Source organism: Medicago truncatula, chromosome 5 (genome assembly GCF_003473485.1).
Source record: "Medicago truncatula cultivar Jemalong A17 chromosome 5, MtrunA17r5.0-ANR, whole genome shotgun sequence".
NCBI lineage: Eukaryota > Viridiplantae > Streptophyta > Magnoliopsida > Fabales > Fabaceae > Medicago > Medicago truncatula.
This window is the reverse complement of record NC_053046.1, coordinates 36,231,353-36,254,561: the sequence shown is the minus strand read 5'-3', so window position 1 is coordinate 36,254,561 and position 23,209 is coordinate 36,231,353. Positions and strand designations below refer to the sequence as shown.

The 23,209-nt window shown below is 31.7% G+C and overlaps 1 protein-coding gene, 1 long non-coding RNA gene and 2 pseudogenes across 2 annotated transcripts; 1 reads left to right on the top strand and 3 right to left on the bottom strand.

Annotated features, from left to right (window-relative positions):
* Positions 1-333: 333 nt before the first annotated feature.
* LOC11405171 (laccase-22-like) lies at positions 334-3,100 on the bottom strand (annotated as a pseudogene).
* Positions 3,101-4,371: 1,271 nt separating this feature from the next.
* On the bottom strand, positions 4,372-5,689 carry LOC11411311 (uncharacterized). The gene is made up of 2 exons (XM_039834748.1): positions 5,636-5,689; positions 4,372-4,872 (listed from the first exon to the last, which is right to left on the bottom strand). Exons 1-2 carry the CDS (start codon positions 5,687-5,689, stop codon positions 4,372-4,374), a joined length of 555 nt encoding a protein of 184 aa, XP_039690682.1.
* A 4,323-nt stretch (positions 5,690-10,012) lies between these two features.
* LOC11418989 (uncharacterized) lies at positions 10,013-10,950 on the bottom strand. The gene is made up of 3 exons (XR_003012218.2): positions 10,783-10,950; positions 10,610-10,688; positions 10,013-10,462 (listed from the first exon to the last, which is right to left on the bottom strand). It is a non-coding gene; the product is annotated as an uncharacterized lncRNA (long non-coding RNA).
* A 6,883-nt stretch (positions 10,951-17,833) lies between these two features.
* Positions 17,834-22,951, top strand: LOC11411212 (adenylosuccinate lyase-like; annotated as a pseudogene).
* The last annotated feature ends 258 nt before the right edge of the window (positions 22,952-23,209 follow it).

Here is a 23,209-nt window from a genome sequence, read left to right as displayed (position 1 = left end):
ATGGTTTTTTTAACAGCCCTACCTTTTGTTGTTGCTTGTTGCTATTAACCTTTCAAAATCCTGCAATAATAATACAGTATGCAAATTCTTTATTTAGGTTATGCGGAGATACCGAGCCTTATGAGAAGTTAAAAGAGCTAACAAGAGGAAAAGCAATTACCAAAGAGAGCATAAGAGACTTCATCGAAGGCTTAGATATTCCACAATCAAAATGGCCCCTCAAGGCAAAAAAAAAAATAAAAAATTTGACACGTGGCACCTCACTTAGGGTGCCACGTCAGCGTTGACCGAGTCAACAATGGACTGTGGGTACAAAACTGTCAAAAAATCAAAACATAGGGGGTTGTTTTGTATTTAAATTAGTTAGGGGTCCATAACCGCAACTTTTGGAAAGATAGGGGATCCAAAAGTGCAATTAAGCCAAAATTAAAAGTAATACTTTTTAAACTTTTAATGAGTTGATTGTACAGGTTCCAACACGATATTACTATATTTGTTTCCTTAACCAGTGCCTTCGGGGCACCGATTAACATTTCCCTAAAGTAAACGTTGATTACAAAATGTGACTTTAATGCATATACAATCATATAGTAGTGTAAACTATGCTTATACCACGTTCCAATCTTTAACAAAATTCTTGAACTCTCATAACTTTTAGTGGTATCTTAGGCACACCTTGTGCTTGGGAACTACGGCTTGGTGTGGTATATAATTTCATTTTGATTTCTTAAAAAAGAAAACTTTAACAAAATTCTTTTGAAAATAATATGATGATGTTATCAAAGCATAAGATTTACTATTTGGATAGCATAATATCATTGCCACATTTAGTAACCTATTTTATGTTTTATTAACTTAGCATAGCTTTGAGTTTGGAAGAATTTATGATGTTTCGGATAACTTATTATCGACTCATATAAACATTTTTGAAACAGTTGGAAAAACTTACAAAATTAGCTTATTACATGTTCATAAGTTGTTTGCAGCTTATTTCATAAGTTCTCCAGAATGGCTTATTGCTTATATATAAGAAGTGCTTATATATAAGTACTTATATGTTAAATGCTTGTGTTATAAGTGCTTAATTAAGTTGTTTACCCAAACAGAACAAAAAATGAAGGTAAAAAAAATCAAAATTTAAAAGTTAGAAAGAAAAAAAAAGTGATTTTTTTTGCTACCTGGGTTATCTGCCCTGAATCTGATTGCAATCCATCCATTATTTGGCACTGACAATGTGTTTCTTTCAATAGGGTCAACAAGATTAAACCTTAAAGGATCCTTTTCAGGATCAAAATTCCCTAATCCTTGTCCAACAACAAAGAAATTGAACCCATGCAAATGAAATGGATGATTTTCTGGTGCTATCATTGCAGTGCCTTGAAGAACAATTTGAACACTTGAATTAAAATTCAATCTATAAACCTTTGTACCATTATCAGTGTGAAGATTAGCCGGCTGATCCGTGCCGGTATAATCGAAAACCATAGGTGGTTTAGAAGGAAAATCATCAGTGAAAACACCTTTGATATTATAGTAATTTGCTTGAAGAAGTGATACAGTAGGCATTAAAAATGTGATATTGTTTATAGCAGACACAAGCTTGTTATCAGTTATGCATGTATCACATGGATTAAGTCCAACAGTTATTGCAAATAAAAGAGAGTGATCAATGGTTAGTGAAACTCTTGTAGGGTAGGTCTTAGAATTAAGGCTTCTAAGAGAATCAGTGAAAGTTTTTGTTATTGGAGTTGCATTAAGTGGAGGAATGTTTGTTAAAATTGTTTTAGTATAAGGTGGTATTCCTTTGTAACGAAGCGTAGCAATCGAAGAAAGATTGTCAAAGCCAATAGGTGCATCCATGAAAGGTGTTATTGCTATTAAGTATTTGCCAATAGGTTGGTTTGCAGTTAGAAGAACATTTGTGGTTTGGCCTGGACTTAGTCAGCTTCAACATCTGATTTCCACCATTCACCTATAACTCATACAAATCAAGGTTAACACAAATAAACATAAATCACAACTTCTAATTTCTATGGTTTAAGAAATAAATACTATTTTGATAATTGTAAAACTTGCCTAGAATGATTATCTTTTCTTTGTCAGGTTTAGGAAATGGATAAGGAGTGCCTCTTTTAGGCAAAATGACAATAGCACCATGCATTGTAGCCCTTAGCCAAGTGATATGTGCATGCCATAGAAGTGTGCCTCTTTGACCTGTAATGGTAAAGTTGTAAACAAAGCTTTGTCCTGTCTGAATAGGGCATTGTGTGACATATGCTGGCTCATCAGACCAACAAGTCCTAAGTTGTTTGATTCCATGCCTGTCATTAAGTCCAAATATTATTAATCAAGTCAAAATCTATGAAGTTCGCACACATATATCAGACACGACACTGACACGTTGACATCTATAATAATCTGACAAAATCTATCGAATAATTTCATGTAACTACGTGGGTCGGTGTCATGTTGGACACGAGACACACCTTCAATCAGAAGTGTCGGTGCTACATAGTCCAAGTTAAGAAGAAGAAATTCTCACTAGTGGATTGTAACATTGTGTTCAACATAGTTAGTGACCGTTACTATTACAGTGTCATCCTCTCTTGCATACAAAGTTGGCCCTGGGAATTTTCCATTGACCGAGACAAAAGATTTTGTTGAGCAAAGCTTTGTTTCATTCTTCATTACCACCTGTACACATTGACCATCAAGAAATGTTTAGTTTTTTTTTTTTTTTTTTTAAATATAGCTGGTGAAGGGTGACATTATTTTTAATAAAATAAAAATCATACAAATACCTAGTAAATGTTATATGTCAAAAATTATGATCTTATTTTATCAGTAGCATAGGAAGCACTATTTTGATAATGCTTTTATGCCAACCTTTTTTCTTACTAATTATTGTCACATTTTTAATGAACCTGAAAAATTGAGCATAAGAAGTGTACTTACACTAAAATTGTAATGACGCACCAAGGACTGAACAAAGAGTGGAGATGAAAGAGCTACCAAAAAAATTGCTAGAAAACGTGGCTCCATTCTCTTAAGCAATTAAAATTTTTCTTTGTCAATTCAATCTTTCCCTTACACTTATGAATCTCCTCTATGGTTTGATCAATACTTAAGTATGACCAAGCACATTAACATTATATATAATGGAATAATTTGTGAGGTTGTGTCCTTTTACACATGGTAGGTGACTACTAAAAAATGCACAATTTGGAAAATTATACCATTTCTTGCATGCTACACAATGTTGTCTTTATCTTTTCTGTTTGATGTAAACCATTGCTGCTATTTTCATCAGACAATTTTTTTTTTCGGTGATATGAAAAATACTGCTCAGCTACAAATGCTTGTTTTTCTCATTTGAATTACCATTTTTCTTGACCACCATTTCCCTTGTATGTTTATATTTTAATTTTTAAGTGTTACTCTTCAAATATACACCGCTATGAGATAGACTTACCTGTCTAAATCCTGTTTTATTAAATATGTTGTACCATCAAAACACACCAAAATGATTCAAATAGGTTATCTTTTTCAATTTGATTTTTCTTATTCTTTGTCACACCTTGCTGCCTTTGTACTTCACTATACTCACCTTATTTGGACAAGATCAAAACTCACATTTTTTGCATTGCTAAATAAGTTTATTAAGTCATAATTTGGTAATGATTAAGGTTTTTTAACTGTTTTCTTGTATGGAATTGAATTATGAACCAAAAAAATATGGTTGAAAGTGATGCCACCTCTTTTGTTGATGTTAAAAACAAAACTCATTGCATAGCCACTTGCCCATAGATATGCTAGAAAATCAAGTGCAACCACATAAGAAAAGGACAGAGAAAAATTCACAGTGGAAGAAGATGTAATAATATTTACCACATATAGTCAAAGCAATTTTACTCACCAATTAATTGGATGACTGTTAGAACAGCAATCCGGTTCAAAAGAATAAAGATACGAAAAACGCAAACAATGAACACACGTTGTTTGGTAATGAAGTTCTTTCAATTGTGTCTACATCTCTGAATGCATAGCCGCTTCCTTTATATCAGTAAAGATTAGGGTTTACATTGTACAACATGTAATACTACAAATCTACTATCCATATTATAACATTACATCTTAAACGTATTGCAGGAGCTTCGCCCCACGAGCGACCTGCACACTTATAAGTACCGTGTTCCATACTCAACAATGACTATTCGTTCTCTCTTGTGATTAGTAACATACAAATTACAATCACAAGACAATTATTATTCATCATTCACATTATAACTCCAGATTATATACATAACAAAGACTCCACTTTACATGTATATATGAATTGGAAAGAAGCTTATGGTTTGAATAAAATGATATTCACTGTGGTGATGAAACATTTGTTGAAGCAGCTACTATAGCACCCTCAATCTTATTAATGCAAGATTTATAAAGAAATCCAAGATAATCCACTAAGCTATTCTCAGATACATCTTCTAGAGGATTAATCTCAAAAGACCAATGAATAAGAGCTGAATCATCACCATAGTCAACAAGTTTTAGTGTATTTACAGAGCCATCCAAACCAACATTACTTGCTTCCATTCTATAAACATAGCTATGTGATGAAAAATCCTTTGAAATCAACCTCTCTTTGATCCATGATCTTTCTCCATCTTGTTGAGGAAACATGAAACCAGAAACTAGCCTAACACAACCTGGTTCATCTTCATTTCCAGCTAAGGTAGTGCATCTTTCTACCATTGGCATCCATTGAGGAAGTTTCTTAGTTTGTGAGACTATGTTCCAAACTTTGTCAATAGGTGCACAAATTATACCATAAACTGAACCATGCCATTTACCATTCCCCACTTCAATAGCCTACAAGACATGGTTTAATGTTAGAATAAAATCATAAATCATACTATAACAGAATGCATAGTGAAGAATGTATATAATCATTTTCTTTTCTATCATGAATAAAATAAAGTATATAATCATCTAACAGAATGTATAAATTGAAAAATAAAAGGAGGGTCATTGGATCACATCTAAATACCATGTTAATTTCTGATTTCTGATTAATTTGATAGATCTTCACTGTTTCATCTGGTAATTACTTGCACTTTTATATGAAGGATAATGCTATCATCTTTTTACCAGTCATTACCAACAAAAATAGCAGCAACTTTAGCTTATAAACCTAGAATAGAATAACTGGGGCCTAATATATCTTTCTATAGAAAAATTCTTATTGTTATAATATATATGCATGTAGCATCTATCTTGTAAATTAATCGGGATATTCAAGGCATAATTTGTCATGTTGAAAGACAAAAATTATGGTGCTTTCATTTGTAGATTGATACCTCCAAAGACAGACTTAGATGTTTCCACCATTTCTTAGTTATTAACCATTTACATGTTATTTTGATGCCTAATTGGAATTAATTTATATACACGAAGAGTGTAAAACCGTTTTATACATTCAGTCAAATCACAATGTCACTTTTTTAGATTAATTTCTAAAATATCTCTAAACATATACATTTGGTGTTATTTGATTTAATGCATGTATAAAAAAGTTTTACACCATGCATGAAAATGAATCTAAAAAAATAAATTAATAACATGATATTTCAACTATATCTGAATCCTGCTCTCCACCCTGCACATTTTGTTCGCGCCCTGCAACCATTCTAAATTTACATGCGCACCTTAAGTAACGTTGCGCACCTTAACTCACGCAGCGCAAGTTAAGTGACGCAGTGTTACTGTTTTCGTACAAAACTCATCAGTCCAGACTCCAAGCACCATTTTCTTTCCCTCCACCTTCAAAAATAAAAAAAGTACGATTTTTTGGGTCAAAATCCTCATCCCAAATCATTGCAAATCGTCATAAAGCACCAAATATCAGGTATTGTATCATCAAAACTCATCTTATTTTGCTGGTTTTTGTGTTTGGTTTGTCTGGTTTTCGTAGGCAATAGGGCTAGGTGCGCAAGTTAACTTGCACAAGTGGTAAAGGTTGCGTGACTTAAGTAACACAAGTGTTAAAGTGTTGCGTGACTTAAGTCACGCCACTGTGCACAGTCATGTTTTTGAACTTTTTGCGCCACTTTTGTTCTTGGTTAGGTTGTTCCACAAGTAATTTATTTATTCTTCCTTTGCAAAAAAATTTATTCAATAGATATATAGTGAGATGGTTGACAATGTCACGGATGATGACGTTGAACCGAAACCGGCCAAAAATGAAGCTTCTAGTGAAGGTTCCGGCGATGTCAAACCAACCGTTAATTTGAAACCGTTTAAAGTCCAAATTCCAATTCAAGCTCAAAATAACTTTTATACATCCTAACTTACAACGTAATTGAATTACTGAGATTAAAATCAGTCCTTATGGGAACGATATTTTTACTACTTCGATAGTATTTGGTACACTTGCCAAACATCTATCATTATTCAACTATTTATTTTATCTCATATTTGTTCTCATACTTTCATTATATTTTTGTGAAGTGAAACATGTCTGAAGATGCACAAGATCCGGTTAAACTTCATGTCCGTTATGTAGATGTGAAAAAGAGGGCTTGGTTCACTATAAACCCCACCGACAAGTTGGACGAGTTGAAGACAAAACTTGACGACTTCTTTATCCATATTGGTTCAAATCACAGAACATATTATGTAGTAGTACAAGTTCCAGGCGTGGACTTGTGGGAGGATAAGGAAGAGGACCGTTGGAAGACCGCGTATTTTCCACAACTAGTCAAAGATGATAGTGACGTTGATTACATGTTTCGCGTGATGGTTGAAAATAATCTTTTACATCTTTATGTCCGATCCGTTGAAGTGTAATATTTATTAATGTGTAATAGTGTAATGTTTTCCGAATTTGTGTCCGTATTGTTGAATTTTAATGAATTTGTGTTGATGTAATTTAACGATGAATTTGGGTAATTTTGACCGTTTATGTGAGATTATGTAATTTTAGAAATTTATGGACAAATTTGTGTAATTTGGATCGTTTACGTGTCATTAAGTGTGTTTAAGTGATTATGGGTCATTACCGGCGAATTTGTGTAATTTGGATCGTTATGTGTGATTATGTGATTGTGAAAAAACGATGTTTTTGTGTAATTTTGATCGATTGTGTCGTATTATCCAATAATCTTGTTAAGCTGGCGTAAATCGGTTCAATTACGAGCATCTTAAGGTTACGGGTCTTTGATGACACATATTGCATTCAATGCATATCAGTATAACATTTATTGATGTACTAATATATCAATAGAGCGTGAGTTAACTCGCGTAAGTGTTAACACTATGCGGGAGTTAACTCACGCAGTGTTTTACACTTGCGCAACTTAATTGACGCAGCCTCACGCAATATTTTACACTTGCGCAGCGTTAGTTAACTAACGCATGTTTTTCACTTGCGTTAATTAACTAACGCAAGGGTAAATTTGAAACGGCTGCAGGGAGCGAGCAAAATGTGCTGGGTGGAGAGCAGAATTCTATATTCAATATATCTTGGATAATTTATCTCCCCCTTTGGTCATGTATGATTGCCAATGGCATTGTTGCCTAATGTCACAAGAGGGATAAGGGGTTTCCATTCTAGCCCTCCATACCCTATGTCCTAATCCACACCTACATCACATTAAAGTGTCTCTTACTTTACCTAAAAAAGGAAGAAAATGATGCATGACTTTAATGTGTATTTGTAACATTAGAAGGATATCATCATTTTTTTATTTATAAGATTTAATTTGTATACATCGGTGTAAAAAAGTTTTACATATGCATCCCTCTAATGTTGCTACACTAATGACTATAACAGATCTATTTTTAACTTATTAATGTAGATTTTGTCATAATTGAGATATTCAAATGTGGCTACCAAATTTCCTGAGGAGAATATTTTAATGACCAATATGTGTGGTCTCTTTGATTTTCCTTATATATATATATATGAATAAGATAAATTTGTGGCATATGTGACCCCACCATGCCATAAGAATAAAGGAACACATCATTGTACTACACCTTTACAAGATTCTCATCAATCTTAAGGCTTGAATCAAACCTTTGGTGAGTAGAAGAAATTAATGTGTCAGTGTTTCAAAGTAAGGTTCTTTCTATATTTTAAAATGGGGGAGCGGAGCCGAACATAATGAAATAGTGTGGAATTAGACATCCTACATTTTCGAGTTAAATCGGAAACATCTTCTAAGCAAGCAATAAGATTTAACAGAATTATTTAAGGCCTTCATAGAACATTGGATGGTCACAATGAGATCTAAATTGATGAAATTCTTCTTAAAAGATTAAGTCATTTGGGTTGTTCAATTGGAGCAATTGTGAAGTCATGGCCGATATATTTGGTTCTTGAAAGAAACACTTGAATATGAATGCTATAACAAATGATTAATCAGTGAGGCTGTTGTTGTTGGATTAAAAAAATTAAGCCATTTCAAATCTTAAAAAAAATTCACAAATCGTAATTTTAATGGGTTTTACGTGTTCTGGAATTTCTTGAATATGGGTAATGAAGGGAAGAAGATGAAAAGTGAAAAATATTAGACGCTGACGGTTCATTGTAAAGTACAATGGACATGCAATCGAATGATTAAAATTATATCAAAAAATTTAAGCATTAAAAAACTAATGGATGGACCTTTTTGACTAACGGAGCAAAACAAAAGGGACTTGAACGTTGATTTTACGAGTTATGGGACCAAAATGAAAACACGAAATAACTTAGGGGATCAAAAATCCAATTAAGCCAATATATGTTTTAGACTTTTGGTTAATAAACACATACTTTCTCTATTTTAATAAAGAAAAAACGATATTGGTGGTCGTAACCAGTGAATTAAAACCAGACACAATATTGTTAATCTTGCATGACATGCATCCATATTAGCTCGGAGTTCTTCCAAACTCGACCACTTCTTCAAGCCCTCGTCTCGAACTATGAAACAATAACTCCGAGGGCAACTATTTTGTATTGGGTCAAGGCCTAATCCTAAAGTTAGAAGCCTAGTCCTGTAATTAAAGGACTAATTTTGGTAAATTATGCTAACCATCATCCACTTGTAATCAGATGATGTTCTATGGAGAAATACCTATTCATGATAGTTGCTAATATGATATTCACACCAAAAGTGTGTGTGTATATATATTAAAAAATAATCATGATTCACAATAGTAATTCAATAAATGAATATAATAAAACTGTATTTATCATCAAGAATGTGAAACAATTATGTGAGCCCTAATTATTTTAAGAAATATGTTGGGGAATTGTCAGATTAGTTTAAGAACCAAATATAGAAATAACATGTTGGAAAATTGTGAATTCAAATTTATAAAATAACGTGTTGGAAAATCAACTTTCTTTTCTGGTGTTTTAGAGCATTTGATAGCATGATCTTTTTTTTTAAAGAGATAAACTCTACAATATTTTTTTACCTTTTTCTTTAACTTCTTCATTCACAGAAAATGGTGGCTTTAGGTCAATTTTTTACATGGGATGATCCATGTGCACATTTTTCTTGTTTATTAATTTAAATTTAAATAAAGTTGCAATCTAATATTGAGTGGCATGCAAAAAAATATATGTTTTTTAGGCAAAGAGATAATCACTCACTACAAGAATTTTGGTTTTTACTAGGGGAATAAACCCTCAGTAATGCAATATATCCCTCAATAACACACATTAGTGGCGGATTAGTGTCCCTCAGTAATACTGACGTCAGTAATGTTACTGATGGAATTTTCCCTCAGTAATGAAGAGATAGTTTTGACAAAACATTACTGAGGGAATAATCCCTCAGTAATTACTGACGGATGCTTTGTCAAAACTACCTCATCATTTTGTAAAAACCACCTCTAGATTATTGAGGGAAAATTCCGCCAGTAATATTTATGGAGAATAAGAAAAATTCTGTCAGTAATGCATTTTCCACTTATTTAATATAAATAAAGAAATAAAATTAATCAAACACAAATAAACTAAATAAATAAAATTTGAATTTAATAAAACACAAATTAATTAAACAACACATATCATGATAATATCCGTACAATCGATAATTAGTTTTCGTACAAAGTCATAAATATTTCAATAATATTCGTATAAATCAGAAAACTAACAAAATAAACTAATTATCATAATATTCGGGCAAATTCGATAGTGATTTTCCGATGATCTCCCACTACCAAGATCTTTCTTGGCAGAACCTTTTCCACCAGCCTTCCCATAAACATCTTTTTAGGCATAGAACCATTTCCACCAGCCTCCACACCAAGATTTTTGCATTGATTCTTTGGGGCACCACATAAGAAGACTACAAATAAAAGTATTAGACTATTCAAATCCTTTGGTCCACTGCTCCACTTTCTTGCATCTTCATTTTCATTTTGTATTGCAATGTAGCTGGAGCACAATCTAAAGGTGTTTCTCCTGAATAAGAAACAGGGAATTAGTGTTTGCATTCATTCAACAATATTTGCTGTCAATTATTATTCAGATATGTCTTTAAGATCATTGCAGAGGATCCGGGCTGAAATGACCATTTACTGAATTTAAGAAAGGAAAAGTACTTATTACCTTGTCCATTTTTATACTCCAGATTTTCCCCCGAATCCATGAGAATGAAAACTATATCGGTTTGATTGAAAACTGCCGCCTACAGAGAGTATTATAATTAGTGTATATCCACTATATGATTAAGAAAATTATATCAACCCGAGCACAAAGATGCCGAAGAGTGAGAGAGATACCAAATGCAATAAAGACAGTCCCTGCTTATCTCAGTAATTAGCATCCACACCGTGCATTCATAGAAATCCATGAATACTACTTCCCTCAAAAAACAGAACCATAGAGGTGCATCATTTGAAAGAAACAGACCTCATTAAGAAGTTTTTTGACAGCAGCAATGTCACCATTATTTAGCCTACAAAATGCTATGAATAAAATAACTGACATAGACATGGACACTACATCGACACTGACATGTCACATGTAATAGTTCAAAAATATGATATAATTGAAGTTAACACCAAATACACCTTCAATATGAAATGACAGTGCTACATGAAAAAGGGCATGATTTGATTCATGTAGGTGATAGTTTGAATAACATTGGACCATATAAATAAAAAACAAGACAGTCATACCAAATATCCGTGAAACGCTGTATGAATCTTGAAAAATGACAATTCTTCCTTGGTCTTTGTGGGGTAATGAGGCATACTCGTGAGACGAACAACCTCGAAGCAGTTTGATCCGCAGCAACAGCAGCCCCTGCCGCCGCAGCAGTGGCAAAAGCAAGAGACATTGCTTGTTTATTTTGTTCATTCTCAGTCAATTTAACATCTTCTATTGGTGGAACAGCAACTTGTACTTCTTCTGTTTCAACTTCTAAGTCTTTTTCAGTACTGAACTTGTCAAAAAAAAGATAATCATCTGAAATATTATCATAATAAGAAATATTTAAAGATTTTCTTCTTTTTTGACAAAAAAAAAAATTATTTAAAGGTTAACAATGTATAAACCTTAATTGTTTTAAAGATATTGAATATATATTTTCATATGTTGACTAACTTTTTTTTTAAGGATATGTTGACTAACTTAAAATAACTTCATGTTTTTTAGGTGATAAATTTAACATATTCATTAATTTTGCTAACATATTTATCTATGAATACGAGTATAATATTACAAATATTAAACTTATAAAATATAATATTTCAAGTATTTTTAAAAGAGCATAACCTTATAAAATATTTTTATCACACTTATTTAATATTTATTTTGAATATTAAAAAATGAAAATTTAGTGTTTCTGGGACGATGACCATTATATATATATATATATATTAACTTTTTTGTAAAAGAAGCTAAATTTTAAGTTTTAAATATTCAAAATAAATATTAAATAAGTTTGATAAAAATATTTTATAAGGTTATGCTCCTTTAAAAATACTTGAAATATTATATTTTATAAATTTAATATTTGTAATATTATACTCGTATGTATAGATAAATATGTTAGCAAAATTAATGAATGTGGATAACTTTATCACCTAAAAAAGCATCTTCACAAAAAAAAAGCTAGTCAACATATGAAAAATATATATTCGATATCTTTAAAACAATTAAGGTTTGTACATTATTAACCTTTAAATTATTATTTTTTTGGTCAAAAAAGAAGAAAAACCTTTAAATATTTCTAATTATGATATTTGAGAAGATTATCTATTTGCCTATAAATAAATATACATTTTTTTAACATATCACTCAATATTAGATTTCAACTTTATTTTTCATTGCAAATTATTTTTTATTTTTTATAATGGAATCTGGTTTGAAAATGTTCTTGAAGTTTGTGTTTTTAGTTGTTGCTATTGCATGTGCTCTCATTGGCAATGTACAAGGTATACCACCTTGTTGTCCACATCCTGCTATTGAATGCCAACCAATCCATTGCCCTAAGCCCCCATGTTGCCACCCTCTATCTAGTGATACAAAGCCCTAAAAGCTTGCAATATTTCTGTTATTATATTACCAGTCATGTTGTATTCGAGAAAAGTTCATAACCTATGTAATAATTGTATGAATAAGACTGGTTAAAAAATTATAATATATTATTATCTTTATCGTTTGCATTTTGTAGTAGTTATCTTGTTCACTACATACATATCTTGATCATGTTGGATTTATTTTTTTAAGCAAATTATCGATTATCAATTGTTATAATTAAATAATTAACTTAAAAGCCCAAATGTGAGGAGTGAAAAATGAGCGGGCACAAGATCTAATTAAATTTTGTACCAGTGAATCGATTCAAAAGATTCCTCACCAACCATCTTAAAAGATTTTGTGGAAGAAAAATGTTGAATCACTTAACTATATCGACCAATTCCTTGTTCGCTCATCACAACATGATTCTCGTGACATATCTTTGTTTGGTGGTGTTCGTGAAAATTGACATCCTAGTGGCCAGATATTCATATATATCAATAGGATTAACTTGCCATTTAGAGAAATGCCCAAAATGTAGTCGATAATCTAAAACTTGTTTCTCAACCCTAAATCTCAAACTTCTTTGCTAATTTTTAGAGGTAGATGACTCACCAAAATTATTATTTTTACTCGTGGTTTGTCACTCCACATCCCACTCAATACCATGGAGACAATCACCCCCTCCCCCCCCCAGACTCGCCAAACTAGTTATTATTTTCAAAGAGAATGTACTTAACGAAGAAGCAATATATATTTTTGAGAAAACTGGAGAGTGAAGACTTCAGAATAACGAAAGCAAGTAAAGACACGAGGACAAGTCTTAGGAATCACCAACATACAAGACATGAACATGAAAGATCTAAAATGAGGCAGTGGCGAAAATTCATTCGAAAAGAGGCACTCAGGCATATAGACAAGAAAAAGAAGCGGGAAAAACGCACATTTGAGTCACAATCCCTCAAAACAATGAACTAAAAACCACATGTAGGATCCAAGAATCCAAGTTATTCATGAAGCACTACCACATGTCGTATCAGACATTCCATCCTCATTAAATGCTCACTAGTAAGTGACGCCAAATGCTATAAAAATGACAACTTAGAGGACACAATTGTCAATTGCAATCATCAAGAACACATTCCAAATACTTTGAGAACAAGGACAAGATTAAATATCATTTCAACTCTTCATAGAACTACTAAGATTTTGTCTGGGAGTTTGGAAGGGAGAGTAAGGAAAGATTTTGGAGAATTGGGAATACAGGAGAAAATGGTAAAATCTTTCATATTTTTTGAAAGATAAATTTTTTAGAGAATGATAAATTAATGTTTATGATCACTATATTTTTAATTTTAAGAATATTATGACATTCTAGTTTTTGACTTTCATAAAGTTGAACATTCTGCTTTTCACCACAAATGAAAAGTTTCTATATTAGTTTTTCTTAACCAATGCCTCCACCGGTTAACATTTCTCTTTATTTTATCTTTCCATTGATTTGATTTTCGTGTCGAGACCTAGTTTTCTTTGTATATCTTTGATTGTCACATAAGTTGTCTCACAAATGGTTGTTCAACTAACATGTCTTTAAAACTTTACCTAAATTTTTTATAGAAAAAAAAAAAACACTTTTCCCACTTAAAAAAAATTAGTTAAAAAAAACACTATCACACAACAAAGAGGAAAAAGACCGTTTGTTACGGATTAAAATAAAAGTGATTTTGACATAAAATAATTTTTAGATTATTTTATAGAGATTTTGAGCCCGTTTGTTATAGCAAAACTCATAAAAGTGATTTTGAGCCCGTTAGTTATAAAAGTGATTTTAAAAGTTGTAACAAACGGATGCAAAACTCATAAAAGTGATTATTTTTTTAAAATAAGTGATTTTTTTCTTAAAAAAGCTATAACAAACGTGCTCTAAGGGCCCGTTTGTTACGGATTAAAATAAAAGTGATTTTGACGTAAGATAATTTAGAGATTATATTTTAGAGATTTTATGTAAAATCAGAATCTATTTTGCGTTTGTTTACCGTGATAAAAATCACTTTTTTCCTTGAAATAAGTGTTTTTTTCCTTGAAAAACCTATAACAAACGGACTCTAAGAGAAGCTTCTAAAAAAATAGATTTTTTCAGAGGAGAGAGACCGTTTGTTACAAATTAAAATAAAAATGATTTTGCCATAAAATAATTTAGAGATTATATTTTAGAGATTTTATGAAAAATCAGAATCTATTTTGCGTTTGTTTACTGTAATAAAAATCACTTTTTTAAAACAAAATAATCTAGGGCCCGTTTGTTACGGATTAAAATAAAAGTAATTTTGCAATAAAATAATTTAGAGATTAAATTCTAGAGATTTTATGAGAAATCAGAATCTATTTTGCATTTGTTTACCGTGATAAAAATCACTTTTTTTAAACAAATAATTTAGAGCCCGTTTGTTATAGCTTTTTTAAGAAAAAAATCACTTATTTTAAAAAAAATAATCACTTTTATGAGTTTTGCATCCGTTTGTTACAACTTTTAAAAAATATCATAATCTAAAAAAAAAAATCTAAAAACAGCTTCTCAAAAAATAGATTTTTTTTAGGAGAGAAAATATTTTTTAAAAGATTGAACTAATTTTGTAACATAAAATCTCATTTATATAGTTGTATCCTAACAAACTAGATTATTTGTTTTAAAAAAGTGATTTTTATTACGGTAAACAAACGCAAAATAGATTCTGATTTTTCATAAAATCTCTAAAATATAATCTCTAAATTATTTTATGTCAAAATCACTTTTATTTTAATCTGTAACAAGCCCTTAGTTTGTTTTGATTCAGCTAAATAAAAGCGATTTTTTGTTACACAATTAGAGTCCGTTTGTTATAGCTTTTTTAAGAAAATAATCACTTTTTTTTAACAAAATAATCACTTTTGAGAATGTTGTATCCGTTTTCACAGCTTTTTAAAAAAATGAGAATCTAAAAAAGCTTCAAATTATAAGCTGTTAAGAACAGCTTCTCAAAAAATAATATTTTTTTAGAGGAGAGAGAAAATATAAGGTCCGTTTGTTACGGATTAAAATAAATGTGATTGTGACATAAAATAATTTAGCGATTTTATAAAAAATCAGAATCTATTTTGCGTTTGTTTACCGTAATAAAAATCACGTTTTTTAAACAAATAATTTAGTTTGTTTGGATACAACTATATAAAAGGGAATTTTTTGTTACAAAATTAGTTCAATCTTTTAAATCATATTTTCTCCCTCCTCTAAAAAAAATCTATTTTTTGAGAAGCTTCTCATTTGAAGCTGTTTTTAGATTTTTTTTAGATTCTGGTTTTCTTAAAAAGCTTTAACAAACGGATGCAACATTCTTAAAAGTGATTATTTTGTTAAAAAAAAAATAAAAATTCTTAAAAAACATATAACAAACGGGCTCATAATTTAAAATATTGAACTAAATTTGTAACAAAAAATTCCTTTTATATGGTTGAATCCAAACAAACTAAATTATTTGTTTTAAAAAAATGATTTTTATTACGGTAAACAAACACAAAATAGATTCTGATTTTTCATAAAATCTCTAAAATATAATCTCTAAATTATTTTATATCAAAATCACTTTTAAAATCTATAACAAACGGGCCCTTAGTTCTATCTTTTAAACCATATTTTCTACCTCCTCTAAAAAAAATCTATTTTTTTGAAAAGCTGCTCATAACAGCTTCTCATATGAAGCTGTTTTTAAATTCTGATTTTTTTTAAAAGGTTGTAACAAACGGATGCAAAACTCTTAAAAGTGATTATTTCTTTATAATAAGTGATTTTTTTTCTTATAAAAGCTATAACAAACGAGCTCCTAGTTTGTTTGGATACAACTATATAAAAGGGATTTTTTGTTACAAAATTAGTTCAATCTTTTAAAAAAAAATATTTTCGCTCTCCTAAAAAAAATCTATTTTTTGAGAAGCTGCTCTTAGGAGCTTCTCATTTGAAGCTGTTTTTTAGATTTTTTTTTTTTTAGATTATGATTTTTTTTAAAAAAAAAAAAACAGTAACAAACGGATGCAAAACTCTTAACAGTGATAATTTTTTAAAAATAAGTGATTTTTTTTTAAAAAAAATCTATAACAAACGGGCGCTTAATTTTCTCTCTCCTCTAAAAAAATCTATTTTTTGAGAAGCTGCTCTTAACAACTTCTCGTTTGAAGTTGTTTTTAGATTTTTTTTTTAAATTCTGGTTTTTTTTAAAAAAAAAGTTGTAACAAACACATGCAAAACTTTTAAAAGTGATTATTTTTTTTTTTAAAAAATGATTATTTTTTTTTTCTTAAAAATGCTATAACAATCGGGTTCTAAATTATTTGTCTAAAAAAAGTACTACCTCCGTCGCTAATTATAAGGCCCTTTTAAAAAATAACGCGAATTAAGATAGTGGATATTTGTATTAAATATGTTTGTAATTACTATTGTTTTTACAAATTTATCATTCAAGAGAGAGAGTTGGTTTATGTTTTCAATATGTTATTTATTGCTGATTGAAGAAAAAGATGAATAATAAATAAGGACATATATGTAAAGAAATAATTAATGTAGTTGGAAATAGCAAAAATATCTTATAAAAAGGGACAAAAAAAATTCTCAAAAGGATCTTAGGGACGGAGGTAGTAATTTTTATCACGTAAACAAACACTAGATTCTGATTTTTCATAAAATCTTCAAAAATATAATCTCGAAATTATTTTATGTCGCGGAACCAAAAGAGCACGAAATAGGTTTGACACTGTATGTAGAGCTGTCAAAATGGGCCGGGCCGTAAGGGCCGGCCCGAAAGCCCGAATAAAATGTAGGGCTTGGGCCGAATAATTGGAGCCCGAAATTGAAGAGGGCTTTTTAGCCCGGCCCGTAAAAGCCCTTGGCCCGTTAGGGCTAGCCCGTTCGGGCTCCAGGCTGCCCGGAAGCCCGCAAAAAATACAACTGTTTTTTTTTTTTTTTTTTGTGGTCTGTGTGTGTGAGAGACTGATACGGGTCCGGGCTGTCCCGTTAGCCCGGCATATTTATGTATGTTCCGTACTTAAAAGAATGGAAAAGAGAAGAAAAAAATACGGGTCAGGGCCGGCCCGTTAGCCCGGGAGCCCGTATAGGGTCGGGCTCGGGCTCATTTTTTGCAGCCCATATTCAAACCGAACTTTTTAGCCCGGCCGGGCCGGGCCGCCCCGTTTTAACAGCTCTAACTGAATGAATGTGAGTGAGAGCAATAGAAGAAGCCATAGCTCGAAGCTTTTGTTCCGAACTTCAAAACCTCACTCATGACACTCTCACACACCACCCAAATTCGAACCTTCAATCTCCTCAACTCTCAAAAACCAACACACCCTATTCCTTCTTCTCATCTTTCCTTCTCTTTTCCCTCTCACTTCACCTCCAAATCCCTCATCGCCACCAATAACACCAACATGTTCCGAGCTCGTTCCGGCGACTTTGAACTCTCTACTTTAACAGCTTTATCTCCGTTAGACGGTCGTTATCGTCAAAAAGTTCAAGAATTAGCTCCTTTCATGATGACCCTTTAGGGTCATTGTTGAGGTACCCCCTTTTTTTTTTTTTTTTTCTCATTTTTTGATGACCCTTTTGCTTAAAGTACCCTTTTTTTATTGTTATGTTTGTGTTTATATGTGAACTCAGTTACTGTAGGGTCATTGATGAGGTACCCTGTAGATTTTTCTAAATTTTTTTTATACCCTTTTGCTTAAAGAACTGTTTTTTATTATTTGTCTAATGTTATGTTTGTGTTCATACATGGAGTCTAATGTTAAAGAACTCTTTTTTATTATGCTTTTAATGTTATGTTTGTGTTTTACATGGACTCAAGTACTATAGGGTCATTGTTGAGGTACCCCATTGTTTATTTTTCTTTGGTTTTGGTAGAACAACTAGTAACAGAAGATTAAAGATAACATAAATCGTAAACAATGGAACTTGATCGTTTGTTTACGCAATTTGGCCAATTGTGTCTGCCTCTGTGACTATAGAGTAGCTATAATTCCGAATATTACTTGAGTGTATTAGGGTTTACAATGTTACAAGCCATATATACAGTATTACGGTCCAGACTAGAACAATATCCCTGAAAGGTACCGTGGGATAAGGAACCCTTGCCAACTCAGCTCCCCCCACCCCTTGCCACATTTCTGTGTCTATGTATGAGCCATATTCAACAGATTTTGGATACAGTTTGTTTAAAGAACTCTTTTTTTATTGTTTTTCTAATGTTATGTTTGTGTTTATGTTGTTATAGATTAAACGGTTGCTGAAGATTGCTGAAATTAGTGAAATCACTGAGGTTCCTGCTTTTAGTGAAGATGCCAAGTCTTTCTTACAAGGTTTGATTGATGACTTTGGCGAAGATGATGTTAAGGAGATTTAAAAATTTGAGAGGATTACAAATCATGATGTTAAAGCTGTGGAGTATTTCTTGAAACAGAACTGCCAATCAAATGCTAAAATTGCCAAGGTTGCGATTCACTTTATGTTATTTTTTCGTGCTTTGTGACTGTACATTACTTTCTGTTTGAGTTTTGGGTCTGTTTGGATAAACAATTTAATGAAACACTTATCATATAAGCGCTTATTGATGCAATTTTTTCATAAACTATCATGGAGAACTTGTGTGAAAATAAGCTGAAAACAGCTTATGTACATGTGGTCAGATGTTCCCATAAGCTATCACAAGTGCTTATATCAGTAGATAAGCTCAAATAACTAATCCAAACAGACCCTTGATGGCATTGTGTAATTTTTAAACAAATATTTTTCAACAGGTGCTTGAGTTTTTCCACTTTGCTTGCACATCTGAGGATATAAATAACCTTGCCCATGCTTTGATGCTGAAAGAAGCAATGAATGCTGTTATGTTTCCTGTCATGGATAAAATAATCAAAGCTTTGTGTACAATGGCCAAAGACAATGCCAATGTTCCTATGCTTTCTCGCACTCATGGCCAGGTAAGCTGATTCATGCATTATTACTTGATTATTTAAGAATCAATGTACCATTGTAGATTGTAATATTGAGATATTGCAAATAATGCTGACTCAGCAATTATTTCAGTTCGTTAGTATTATCATTCTTCAATTTTATTAGTTGCCAGATTTTCATTGTTAAACCGTCTTGGTTGAACTTGGTGATTTTTCTGTGATATTCTTCAGCCAGCTTCACCAACAACTTTGGGGAGGAAATAGCAATATTTGCTGTGACGCTAAGCAGAGAAAGGAAGGAACTATCTCAGGTTGAGATTTTGGGGAAATTTGCTGGCGCAGTTTTAAATTACAATGCACATCTTGCTGCATATCCTGATGTTAACTGGCCTTGCATTACACATATATAGTTATATCTTGAGTGCGTATAAAATTGAAGTTAGCACTAGGAGATCACAATCATTTAATCATACATACTGATTTGTTCACAAGATGGTAATTTCATGATTCCTTCTTATATTACATTATTACTCTTCTTGGTTAACAGATTGAAACCCATGACTACATGGCAAAGATTTTTCATTCTTTCATCCAATTCAACAATATATTAATCGACTTTGACAGAGACGTATGGGGCTATATATCTTTGGGCTACTTTAAGCAGGTGAGTTTTCTAATACATTTTCTATGACCAGAGAGTGTGGCACCCAACTTTTTAGCAAAACAACAATCGTTTTCATTTTTCATAACTGTTTTTATTGCAGACCACTAAGGCTGGGGAGATCAGGTCTTCAACTATGCCTCACAAAGTGAATCCCATTGATTTTGAGAACAGCGAAGGCAACTTAGGTGTGGCTAACGGAGGTTTTTCTCACCTAAGCATGAAGTTGCCGATTTCACGTTGGCAGGCAAGACTTACTTTAGTTTGATTTTAATGTTCTTTGTTTTATTCCGATCATTATGTGTTGGCATTATTCTAAACTATGACACTCAGAAGATTTTACTATGAGTTTAATTTTGATACACTGTCGGTATAAAAAATTTTACATTGTCAGTAAATCACAACCAATCATATGTGTGATTTTAGAAGTAGTTATGATTAAAATCAAATATTTTTATTGATCTGCTATCATGGTTGATTTTTCGTGTAAAAAATCTTTAACATTGTATGTAAATGAAATCCTTTTACAATTACATCTTCTGAAAGTGTGTGTGTGAAAGAGTTACCTAAGCCATTCTAGTGTATGGACCTTTTATCATAATCTAGTGTAGGTGACAGTCTAATTGTGTGTGAGCTGCTGATGCAAACAAAATTGTCATAAAAGAATTCATCTGTTGTTTTATTGAAATTGAACAGAAAATGGAAAATATAATTCTTCCCAAGTGTTCTCTTTATTCTAAACTGCTCGTTTCACACAAAAGCTATCCCATTACAAATTAAATCCCTCTATTCTGATTTCCCCTATTTATCTCATTGATCCCTTCTAAGTTCTCAATCGCAAGTAGATCTTAGAAGTAATACTTTTTAATTTGTGCTTTTTTGTTTGCAGAGGGATTTGACTGATTCAACTGTCTTAAGGAACATGGGTGTAAATTTTGGTCACTCTCTTCTTGCATATAAAAGCACACTTCAAGGAATTGGGAAGCTTCAGGTGTGCAATCCAAAATTTGATTTGTGCTACTTTTTTTTAGTTTGTGCATGATTATCTTTTCATGATAATAAAACATTATATTTATATTTATTATTATTATTGCTATACATTTTGTTGCCCCAACTATTAGATTCATTGTAGTTAGTATACTGTTTATATGAGGAGGATGTATGTACAGTGTTGCAGTCATTGATTATTTGCACAACTACAGTACAATTTTCTTGTGCTTTCCTATTAAATCTTGAGAAAAAACAGTCTGCTTTCGCTTACTTATTGAGCTTTCTTGTAAATGTTATAATTAACAATTCACAATTTAGGTCAATGAAGCTCGCTTAAGCGAAGACTTGGACCAATGCTGGGAGGTGCTTGCTGAACCAATCCAGACGGTATTTATATTCTTCTGTCTTTACATTTTTATCTAGTTTAATCTTTTTTATATTATATTGAATGCCTTAAATATATTTGTGACTTGAGTCCATTGATGTGCTTCAGTGCACAATGTGTGGTTGTGTACTTGGTAGAACAACATTATGAGAGTTTTTTTCTTAAAAGTTTACTAGTTGATGACACGTTATGGGGGAAAAGGCCTGTTAATCTAATTTAAAATTTTATTACATACTTCCACAACTACAAATACTAATCGAGTCAATTATTGTTTTCATAATTTGCAATGATACTGATGTTTTAGGATGGAATGTGTTCAAATTAGTGTGCTTTTCTTTGATGCATACTTCATTTTGGACTTTTCATGGTTCACTTCACAAAGGAAATCAGATCATTGTATTAGTTTGGTAAAAGTAAAAGTAAACCAAACCGTTAATGGTTTGTCGTGAACCGAAATGGTATAAAGGTTAAGTGCACCTGTTTCGTGGTTTCGAATTGAACCAGAACTACCTTTACAAAAGAACCAAACTGTACTTTTTTGAACCGAGCTGATTCTTTGTGAACCGAACTGTACAAAATTGCTATTCTTAACTGATAATTAAAACAGTTGAAGAAAAACCAAAAACTGAACCAAATTGAATATTATAACTCTAAAAAAAACAATAACCGAACCGAAGGGAACCCAGCTGTGTCGGATAGTTCACGAACTAAATGGTTTTTTTAACAGCCCTACCTTTTGTTGTTGCTTGTTGCTATTAACCTTTCAAAATCCTGCAATAATAATACAGTATGCAAATTCTTTATTTAGGTTATGCGGAGATACCGAGCCTTATGAGAAGTTAAAAGAGCTAACAAGAGGAAAAGCAATTACCAAAGAGAGCATAAGAGACTTCATCGAAGGCTTAGATATTCCACAAGATGCAAAGGCCTATCTCTTAAAATTAACGCTGCACACTTACGTTGGATAAGCCGTTGAGTTGGCCAGAACTGTAGAACATGAAGTGAATAGTATTTTGAACGGAGTAATCTCATAAACAAGTGGTTGAAACTTGAATCAGTTCTATAGAGATTTTGATTAATTAGTGAGAGACTACTTTGCTGACAAATGACAATGCAATTTTGTGACCTGATCTTCACCATCGATGATCATCAGTCGATAAACGAACCTTCAGATAAGTTTTTCATTTATGAAAAAGGGCATGATTCGGTGATTATGAAAAACCATAGTGATGTAGAATGATATTCATGATTTAAGTTTTGACTGATAGGTAAATTGTATTGTCGTTGAGTTTGTTGCAATTCGGAAGTGTTGGACCTTAATAAGAGCATAGGTCTGATAATTCAAACCATCCAGCTATGGATTGACTCCAAAATAACAGAATTTCTGAAATCTATTTTCCAAATATTTAAGGTATTTTAAATGCATTAGGAAAATTTCATTTCTCTTTTCAAATGAATGTGTTTGGGATTTCAATTGTATGTGAAATGAATTGTAAGTCCTTCAATTTTTACATGTTTCTGTGGTTCAATGTATTTTTACATGATTAATCAAACATAGCCCAAGAGTTATTTTTATGAAACAAATAATTGAGTTTCTGTTGAATCAATTTTGTCAAAGGTAATTAAATAATTTTTTTTTTTAATTTAATCAATTAAAAATAAAGGGACTATT